Source organism: Lactuca serriola, chromosome 6 (assembly GCF_051521515.1).
Source record: "Lactuca serriola cultivar US96UC23 chromosome 6, Lser_US96UC23_V15, whole genome shotgun sequence".
NCBI lineage: Eukaryota > Viridiplantae > Streptophyta > Magnoliopsida > Asterales > Asteraceae > Lactuca > Lactuca serriola.
The window spans coordinates 61,723,188-61,734,357 of NC_136413.1; the positions used below are offsets into that span (position 1 = coordinate 61,723,188).

At 32.9% G+C, this 11,170-nt stretch overlaps 1 protein-coding gene across 1 annotated transcript; it reads left to right on the forward strand.

Moving 5' to 3' along the window:
- The first annotated feature begins 8,943 nt into the window (after positions 1–8,943).
- Positions 8,944–11,170, forward strand: LOC145058697 (putative glucuronoxylan glucuronosyltransferase IRX7). The gene is made up of 4 exons (XM_079006601.1): positions 8,944–9,502; positions 9,583–9,944; positions 10,041–10,291; positions 10,385–11,170. Exons 1-4 carry the CDS (start codon positions 9,223–9,225, stop codon positions 10,848–10,850), a joined length of 1,359 nt encoding a protein of 452 aa, XP_078862727.1. The 5' UTR covers positions 8,944–9,222; the 3' UTR covers positions 10,851–11,170.

The following is an 11,170-nucleotide window of genomic DNA, read 5'->3' on the forward strand; positions in this document are numbered from 1 at the left end:
CAAACAAACGATTTCAAAAGAAGGTTTCGTTTGCGAAAAAATGTATGTAAACGGATAGACGTCAATGCATTGGAAAGTATGTATCATTTATTTCAAGTTTTGTAAATTATAATGTAGCTTTTAATAAATACACATTTTTACCTATTAAATATATATGTAGGTATGACTTTTTCCAAATGAGGTATGATGCTAGAGGTAAACGAGGTTTGACAGGGTTACAGAAATGTGTTGCGGCAATTAAGCTTATGACTATGGGGGTGTCACCGGATTCTATCGATGATTATATAAGAATGTCTAAGAGAACTGCATGATAAAGTTTGTATAGATTGTCAAGAGGTGTTGTCGAAACTTTTGGTGACAAATACTTGCGCAAACCTTCATTGTATGATATGCAACAACTATATGTGTATGAACAAAGAGATGGTTTTCCAGGTATGCGTGGAAACATTGATTGCAAAAAGTGGACATGGAGAAATTGTGCCGTGGCGTGGAAAGGCCAATACACAAATGGTCATCATGGAGCGCCTTCGTTGGTATTAGAGGTGGTTGCTTCCCAAGACTTATAGATTTTTGACATGCTTTTTTTGGGGTTGCGCGTTCCAACAACAACGTAAATATTCTTGATCACTCACCAATATTTGAGGATATTTTTTTCAGGAAAGGCATCAGATGCTCATTTTACAGTGAATGAACATGAGTATAAGTTTGGGTATTACATTACAAATGAAATATATCCACTGTATTCCACGTTTGTGAAGACGTTTCAACACCTGGTAAACTTAAGAGACAAATTTTTCAAGGGAAGATATGAAGGAGCACGTAAGGACATGGAACGTGCTTTTGAAGTTCTAAAATCAAAATGACACATAGTTCAACATGTGGCACGACCATATGAGTTAGAAACTCTAGGAGATATTATGTATGCATTGATCATAATGCTTATGGTGATTGAAGATAAAATGATGAAATATTGCGGAGTATTCGCCTACGGAACCTAGACATGTGCAATTTCAACCAGGGACAATAGAGTATTTTCATAGAGTCATTGATATTCAAGACCAACGAAAACACAAACAACTTCGAGAAGACTTGACAGATTATATATACAATGGTAACGAAGATGTATAATTTAGGGATATATATATATATATATATATATATATATATATATAGACTAAAATGATTGGTCTATATATTGTGTGCATGTATGTTTAATTCTGGACCAATCATTTTAGTTATTTTAAGAAAGTAATTAATGCATATAAAATGTTGAAGATGTAATTAATATCCGTTATATCTTCAATATGTAATATACATTAATTACTTTCTTAAAATAACTAAAATGATTGGACCAGAATCAATCATACATGCACACAATAGATAGTGAAAACAAAATAACCTAACCCTATATATATATATATATATATATATATATATATATATATATATATATATATATTCTTTTAATTTTTAAATGTTTTTGTCCTTAGTTGTATTTTTTCTAAAATATTATGTTTAATTTAGGATTTATTAAAACATCATGTTTTATTAATTTTTTATTTTTTATAATTATTCAAAAAAACAAAAAGTAAATGATGACATGAAAATTAGATGGTATTATAACATGTTACTTAATGTTACTAATTTCCACACTTGGTATTATAATACCATATATGACTAGAATGATGAGGTAACAACTTTTTGACTTGATTACATGTTGCATACACCCACCACCCTAATATATTTAGGTATTAAAAAAAAGAACTATGTTCATTTTCTTTTAATTAAGTTTTAAAAAAAAACTAAATAGTAGTTCCAGAATATTATTTTAAAGTTTTGTAACCTGCAATTCTTCGCATAGCAGTTATTGAACATAAATGACATAATGAAAGGTGTGGAGATTTTGGGAGTCGACAGTGAAATATTCATGGCGAAATTTTTGGATAAAAAAAACATGCAAGTTTTTCCTTATATTAGTTCCTTAATCTTTGCATTATTACTCCAGAGACCCCCACAGTTTGTTTGCTCACCGGATAAGAGGCAGGATTATTATTTAGATTATGAATGTTAGTTATTACTTTAGACCAAAGACTCTTAAATTTTTTTCTTACACCTCGTTCCCGAGTTTAACAAAAGAAAAGAAAAGAAAGTCACGAGAGAAAAGAAGAGAAAGAAAAGGAAAACAATATTTTCTTTCGTGTTCCCGAGTTGAAGAGAAGTGGAAGGAAAGTGAATCATTTTGTTCTTTCTTTTCAAATCCTCTCAAATCGGAAGGAAAGTTAGGAGAGAAAGTGATCCTCCCATTTCCCTCTACTTCCTTCCACTTCTCTCCTTTAATGAAACTCGAGAACACCAATTTCTTTTATTTATTTTTTCATTTCTACTCATTTTCTTTCCTTTCTCTCGTTAAGTTGAACTCGGGAACAGAATGTTAGTCTCCACCACCATTTGGTAAGTAAAACATTTTTTTTTGCTTTTAAAGTACCCACCCCTAGACCGCCAACCTTTTTGTCCGCCACTACTTTTGACCCTTCAACCCAATGGATCTTGTTTTTCTCATCAGTCCCACCCCATAAGAATATGCGTCTCAAACTTTCGAGCATATCTAACGTTCCTTATGGTGCTTTGAATAAAGAAAAATAGTATGTAGGCAAGCTCCACAATACTAATTTAATCAGTGTCAAGCGGCACCCGAATGACAATGTAGTTGCTTTTCAGTTTGATAATTTCGATTGAAAATTATCCACAATGGGTTTCCAATTGTTGGGATGACAAAAAAACCCGAACCCGACGGGGAAACCTGAAACCCGGCTATTTCGGGTCGAGTAATGGGTCGTTATTGGGTTTTTAATCAGGTTCGGGGCAGGGAGTGGGTTATCCTCGCCCCGACCCGCCCCGATTATATATATATATATATATATATATATATATATATATATATATATATATATATATATATATATATATATATAGGGTTAGGATTAAATATGCCGTTGGATTAGAAAATCAAGTGATTAAAAATGGAGCCTAATTTTAATAATCTACTATTTAATTTTTTTAATAAAACGGCTGATAATAATGCTATTAGGGTTAATATAGTCATTTTGGGTATATTTTATAAATGGAAGTCGACATGTTACATGCCTACAACCTAATCTTTTGTTCCATAGGTTAGTATCATTCCATGTATATAGGGGGAAAATTTACCCAAAACAAATCAATTATCCAATATAAAAGATTTCATATCCCAAGTTCTTAAAATATTGTAGACCTATAAGAAGAAGCGGCATAAGGTTTACAATCAAAGCAAAGAAGCGGCTACGATCTCAAGAATTGAAGAATGAGAAGGGGATCAAGCGCACAATTACAAGAGAATTTCATAATGAAGTTCTCAAACACCGCATATGCGCCACTGACGCTTGAAGATGATGATGGTGATTTTGTCAATCCACAAGAAGCAAGTTTTTTTTTTTTTTTTTTTTTTTTTTTTTTTTTTTTTTTTAATCTTTTGCAATTTATTCTTCTATAATAAAGTTTAGCATCCGGTATTCTGTAAGAATGCACACGTATTCTATGAGAATCATGTATGAATTTAAGTTTATAACAATTTAGGGTTTTGAGTGAAGTTATGTTTCTTGCATTTTTTTTATTTTTTTGCGATTTATTCTTTGAGAATAAGGATTAGCATTATACATTCTGTAAGAACGCACACGTCTTCTCTAATAATCTTGTATTAGTTTTAGTTTATAACAAGTTTGATTTTGTTACAATGTTAAGGAGATTTTAAATTTGCTGGTGTTGCTAGTAACAGTAGTAGTTTTTTAAAGAAAAATTATGCTTGTACATTTAATTTTCTATGAATAAATGGTTTTTTTTAACAATGCTTTTGTTTGTTTAGATGAACCAGTTTATTACAATTGGTGTTGCTAGTAATAGTAGTAGTTTTTTTAAAAAAAATTATGCTTGTACATTTATTTTCTATGAATAAATGTTTTTTTTTACAATGCTTTTGTTTGTTTAGATGAACCAGTTTATTACAATTGGATTGTAAAGTTGGGTTAGAAAATAGTTGTGCTTGACCTGTATGTATAGCAAAATGGTTATTACAATGGTTTTGGTTGTTAGATTAATTGTGTAAAAGAAAGTAAACAAATTTTTGAGAATGATGTGGGGTAGTAAATGGAACTAAACAATTTTTTGAGAATAACGTGAAAAAATACACAAGAAGACATAAATTGTTTGAGAATACAGTAGGTTACTAGAATGATTTAGTTTATAGTATTCTAAAAGAATGTAAACAAATGTAAGAGAATACCTTGGGGCAGTAAATGGAAGTAAACAATTATTTGAGAATAATGTATAAAAAAAATACACAAGAAGACACAAAATTTCTTGAGAATACAGTAGACTACCAGAATGGTTTAGTTTATACTATTCTAAAAGAAGTGTAATGGTTCAATTCACTTAATACTCATTTTGTAACTTGTTTTCATTGACAGAAGGTGTTGTAATAGAACAACCTCTCCAAGCAGAACCAGAAGTTGATAAAGAATTACCAATGGTATAAATAATTATAATAGAACAATACATATTTTGATTATTTCATTCTTAAAGTATAGAATTTTCTTAGAAGTAAAATTCTCAAGTAATACATCTCATCAGTCTTAAAGAACATGTCTTTGTTTTTTATGGTTTTCCTATTCCTCTATTTTTAATACATGTAACATTCTTGAACAATAAATCATCTTCTTTATAGCCTTTCATTCTTGAAGAATATGTTGGTTTGAGTTTTTCATTATTAAAAAATATCATTATCATACCTCGGTTTCATTATTCATTCATAAAGAATATGAAAACCTCTATTTAGTTTATCACTGACCAATGGGCAATGACTACTCTCCTCAATTATAACCAAATGAGAAATCAAACCAAATCATATAGCAAATTATAAAACATGCGATGAAAGTTATACATTGTTCCAAACATGATGTATGTTAACCTGCAACAAAAGAAACTCGATTTTAAGACATAAAGATAGAAAAGAAAAATCAGTCTTTATTGTTCTACATGTAACATTGTCATATTGATCAGACCTAGCTTTTCTTTATAGGAAAATAGAAAATTAAATTAAAAAAAAACTAAAGATTGTGAAACTAATCAACGTAAAAGGCTTCAACCAATGACCTACTTTTTCAAAATAAAGACATTTGACTTGAAAATATAGTTAAACAATAATATGGAGTAAAAAAATCACAAATTATACATCAAATATTGATATATAAATATCTAAGGACTATTAAAGCAATTGATGCCATGATGTTCGATGGTGTGTGTATTTTGGTGGCAGAGATGGAGAAGGTTTTTGGTAATAATATCAACGAAGAATTATTAGGGATTAAAAATGTCAGTTATTTAGAGTTTAAATTGTATTCCATAATTACGAAGCTCTAATTCTAATGATAATTAATTCAATTAACAAAATTATTATGTTATCTTTATAAAATGATTGGACCATATTTAGTCATACGTTCACACAATAATTGAAGGTTATATATGAACCTAACTCTCTCTCTCTCTCTCTCTCTCTATATATATATATATATATATATATATATATATATATATATATATATATATATATATATATGTTCGAATTCTTTTGATGTTAATTGCACGCATTCAAAGATAAAGTACTTACTGTGGTCAACCTTTTTAGTTATTAACAATCTGGTGTGAATTATCATTTTTTATGTTTTGACGTATTACACTAAAATTAAATCAAATAATTTTTAATATAACGTCGAGTTAATTTTATTAAAGTGATTCATCATATTTTTAATTTAAAAGGAGGCTAGAACATGTATCGGGGGTACCCTAAAACGAAATAAAGATTTCATTATGAATTGTGTAAACCCGATAAGATACCCGAAACCCGACGGGAAAACCCGAAACCCAACGGGGCGTCCCGATAATATACCCGAAAGATATCGTGCGGGTTTGGGAAACTATGCCCCGCCCCGTTGCCATTCCTATCCAATTGTTTTTTTATAACATATTGGCACCCACTAGACCCCAAGTAATAAAAGGGAAAACAAGTTTTTCGAGCAATCAAGAATTTGTGCCATGTTATGGAGTTCATAGTCTGTGGTGTAGATTCTGCAAAGTCTTGACTTGTAAAAGTTTACTTTGAGACCAGAGGAGATTTTAAAACATTTTAGGATACATGATAAATATTTTATGCTGCCTCTGTCCCATTTACCGGTAAAAATGGCATTTTTACCTGTAAAAATAGCATCATCCGCATAGAAAAGGTGGGAGATTATTGGTCCGCCTCATGGTAATTTGATCCCATGGATTAGAAGTTTATCTGTTGCGTCTTGGATTGCTACAAGAAGTCCCTCCATTGCAAAGATGAATAAAAACGGAGAGAGAGGGTCTCTTTGTCTAACACCCCTCTTAATTGGAAATTATTATTCTCTTTGGTCCCAAATCATAAGTCCAAAATTATGTTTTGGAAACACAAATGGTGTGGGAATGTAACATTGCAACACAGATTCCCTTAAGTTTATCAGTTGGAACCAGTCATAAAATGATTGCTCATAGACCGTTTTTGCACTGAAGATTTCTCGTGGCAATGGAGTTCCAACCTACTTGATGAAGTTGTGATGGTTGAACTACATGAATTGTACTCCTTGTTCGTATCTAATATGTCTCCTCGATCCTCAAATGTGGGATTCAGGTTCAATTTAAGCGAAGATGGCACATATTTGGTGAGCACCCTAAGGACCTTAGTGGACTAAAAAACTAATCAGGTGGTTGGTCAAAACTTATTCCTCTAAAAGTATAATCTTTCGTTTGGAGGGCCACAATGGATAGAATTCCTATTGCACAATCGGTCGGTTTCAGGGGTATTTCAGTAAAAAAAACGCAAACTTTCAGTTATGTGGGATATGTACTGATTCAGTGAGTCACCTTCTGGTTGAGTGTGACTTCTTCAAGGAGGTATGATATTGGATATTAAAATGGTGTGGGATTAACAATATTCAAGCCAATACATTGAGCAAGTTTATCGATTACACTGCATCATGGGGGAATTGTCCTAAAAAACGAGTTACTTTGAATTCAATCTTGTACTCCACATTTTGGAACATATGGCTCGCGAGAAATGAAAATATTTTTAGCAAGAGAGGCGTTTCATCTGCAAAAATCGCTAACTCTATATGGTCAAAAAATAAGGGAAACTTTGGATTCCTATCCAATGATCCAGGACGTAATCCTGGACGTGAAGAATAAAATAAAATTTTCATTTTTCTTGCTTGATTTATAATTTTCTTAAGATTTTATTTTATATATCCATATTCCATACATTTAACTAGTAAAAAAATCATTTAAAAGGGGTTTGCGAAATTTGAAAGAAAAAAAAAATCATCAACAGAAACGAAAAAAAGAGGGATTCGAACCCTCGGTACGAGTAACTCGTACAACGGATTAGCAATCCGTGGCTTTCGTCCACTCAGCCATCTCTCCCAATTGAAAAAGATAATTACTATGTTACATTACACATCAAGTAATGATTAACGAAAATATTTCTTTCACATTCTTTATCGTTATTATATAATTAGCAATTCCATTTAGATGCTAGGTAAATGAGTGGATTGAAGTTGCTACCCTTTTTAGTTCAATGTTATTTCTCTTGTAACAAGATTTTGTTTTTCTGTTGTATGTATTCCCCTCCAATTTCATAGTTTCTTGCTGTGAAATTGGGTTTCATTAATGTATTTGTAGTTTCCAAAAGGTTCCTTAATCAACGTGAATAACCATGTTTATACTTAAATAACTAAAAGGGTGAATAAGTAATTTAATGTATATGAAATTGGCTGAGAAAATGCCATGTACAATCAATAGACTTTTTATTAGCGTAGATTTATTTTAGATAGAACGATCATGAGGTTTTAGATATTTCTGGATGGTTTGACGAAAATAGCGGATAGTTGAAAGTTAAAATGATAGTTATATGTTTTAAGTGTAATTTTAAGTTGGAAATGATGGGTATGTGCATGCAATGCGGCTTTTTACTTAAGTTTTTAAGTTATTTAACCTTTAATGTTATTTTTTTTTCCACAAAAAAATCAACATTATATGTTAAACAAATGTGAAAATGATAGTTATAACTTATATGTTTTAAGTGTATTAAGGTATCTAAAAAGTCAATTCTTTAAATCATAGGAACATGGCATTGTTAATGGAAAGGTACCCTAAAGGATAACATTTGGCTTTCTATAATATGGTGGCCATAACAACTCATTTCTCAATTATTGGGCTTTTAGAGCTTTACAAGTCTCCACCACCTAGGCACCTCTTTACATATTAATAATGTTCAAATCATCTTTTCAATTCCTAACATCTCACATTTTTATATTAATTTACATAAATAAAGCCTTCATATAAACACTTTTAGCTAATATCTCATTTTAGTTGTGTCGTAGATTTTTAATTTTAACGTTTTAGATTTGCTAATACTTTATTTGACTGTAGTTTAAATTTTATTTATTTTTAGACTACTTTGAAAATCTAATTGAGATCTAGTTAACGACATATTGTATACAAATATGTTTTTACTTAAATTTTGTATATGTAACAAACTAGCAATTATAGAAACCGATCACCATAATTAAGGGCATTAAATGAATAAAATGGTCAAAAACAAGATTAAATATGTTCCCTTCACTATCCCTAATTAATTATTTTATGTCTTATTTTAATTTATATTCAATTTGATATATTTAAAATTAATAAAATCCACTAAAAATTCACATATCTGAATGGCTATTTGACCTGAGAGTACAACCCATCAATACACATTTAAGATACCCATCCAGCAAAAAGGGCAATTTTGTCATTTCACATTCAACGGTCTTTTCACAAAACCAAGACGTACCTCCATTGATGATCTTGAAAACAGCATTCCTCAAACACCCTTGTTTAATGTTCGATGAATTTACTCATAAAAAATTGAAAAATTATATTGCAATCAATTTGCAGTTTTTTATTCAAGGGAAAACGGTCTTCCAACAAACCCACCATCATCATCATAATTTGGTTTTTCGTGATCTCTACTTCTTCAACCATAAACGAAAGCTTCATCTCAACCAAATTGGAGAACGAACACCCATCTAATCTGAAATTTTCATGGTCATTTAAATATCTTATTGATGTTCAACAATGGTGGAGCTTCATAGATCCACGAAGAACAGGAAGGGATTCTACGTGAGGATGAAGTTCTTTCGAACCAGAAATTCGAAACCAGAAAAACCCTTTTGCTTCAGATACTTCAAATGGCTTCTCTGGTTTTCCCTCTCGTTTTACTTCTTCGCTAAGTTTCTCAACAATCATGAACCCAGTACGAATTCGTTGAAGAAAACGATAATCTCTCACACTCAATCCAATGTTGTTTCTCGTGCCCTTTCCGAATCAGTTCCCCAACAACCCAGAATTAATCAAGGTTTGCATCTGATAATTTGATTAATAAGTTTTTGTAGGGTTGATTTGATTCGATTTAATAAAATTTGTTTCGATTTGCAGGTTTGTTGAAGGATTTGAAGGTGTATGTATACGAATTACCCTCGAAATACAACAGCGATTGGCTATCAAACAAACGATGTAACAATCATCTATTTGCTTCGGAGGTGGCGATTCATAAAGCGTTGATGAAAAGCGATGTTCGGACGTTTGACCCATCGGAGGCTGATTTCTTCTTCGTCCCTGTTTACGTTTCCTGCAACTTCAGCACCGTTAATGGCTTTCCCGCCATCGGACACGCTCGTGCTCTTCTATCCTCCGCCGTTGAGCTCATCTCATCGGAGCTACCATTCTGGAAACGAAGCAATGGATCCGACCATGTCTTCGTTGCCTCACACGATTATGGAGCTTGTTTCCATGCCATGGTAACATTACAAAATGCACTGCTGCCATAATTTCGTTTGCTAAAATTTTGTTTAATAACAGATTGCTGAATGTTTGGTTTTTTGTCTGAAAATCAGGAGGATCGAGCTATGGCTGACGGGATACCCGATTTCATGAAGAATTCGATCATTTTACAGACGTTCGGCGTTAAATACAAGCATCCATGTCAAGACGTCGAGAATATCGTTATCCCACCTTACATCTCCCCGGAAGATGTTCAGTCAACGCTGTCAAAGTCGCCGATTGAAGGTCGCCGGGATATTTTCGTGTTTTTTCGAGGGAAAATGGAAGTTCACCCCAAAAACGTCAGTGGACGTTACTACAGCAAGTAATTAATGCCAAACTCCATTTCCAATCGATTCAACTTTTTACGTTATGTTAATGAAATTTGATGTAACAGTTGCTCAAAATTGATTTGCAGGCGTGTGAGGACGGAGATACTCCGGAAATACGGAAATGACCGGAGGTTTTACTTGAAGAGACACCGGTTTGCTGGATATCAATCGGAAATCGTTCGATCGGTGTTTTGTTTGTGCCCATTAGGATGGGCACCATGGAGTCCCCGGCTAGTGGAATCCGTGGCGTTAGGTTGCGTTCCGGTGATCATAGCCGACGGCATCCGTCTGCCGTATGAAACCACCGTGCCATGGTCGGAGATATCTTTAACGGTGAGGGAGAAAGACGTAGCGAAACTTGGCGCCGTACTTGACAAGGTGGCGGCGACAAACCTCTCAGCGATCCAGCGAAACTTGTGGGACCCACAACTCCGGCGGGCCCTTCTTTTTCACGACGACATGGAAATCGGTGATGCGACATGGGAGGTCCTTGTTGAGTTATCCATGAAACTTGGTAGGTCTTACCGGAGGTCGAGGCTTTCCAGCGAATAAATGGCTGACACGTGGTGAGATTTTGATAGAAAAAAGTCGTATGCCAGCTCATATTGTTGTGTTCCAACGTGGCTATGATATGTGGGGCCCAAGTCTGACCCGGTTGGTGAGTTGGCAAGTTGAAAAAGTGGGCTGGATTAAGATGGAGTGGTCCTCATGGTTCATAATGTAGACCTACCTGTCATTGATAGGTTAGGTTATTATTGTTCTGTGGATACTTTGGGTATTAGATATGTACACTTAGGCCCCTGTAAAATAGAAATCGGCCTTTTTGAGATATGAATTGAAAATGAAATATAGAGAATTTATAATTTTTATTA

Coding starts and splice junctions, on each gene's coding strand:
- LOC145058697 (XM_079006601.1), top strand. CDS start 9,223: ATGGTGGAGCTTCATAGATCCACGAAGAACAGGAAGGGATTCTACGTG. Junction 9,503..9,582: donor ACAACCCAGAATTAATCAAG/GTTTGCATCTGA, acceptor TTCGATTTGCAG/GTTTGTTGAAGGATTTGAAG. Junction 9,945..10,040: donor GAGCTTGTTTCCATGCCATG/GTAACATTACAA, acceptor TCTGAAAATCAG/GAGGATCGAGCTATGGCTGA.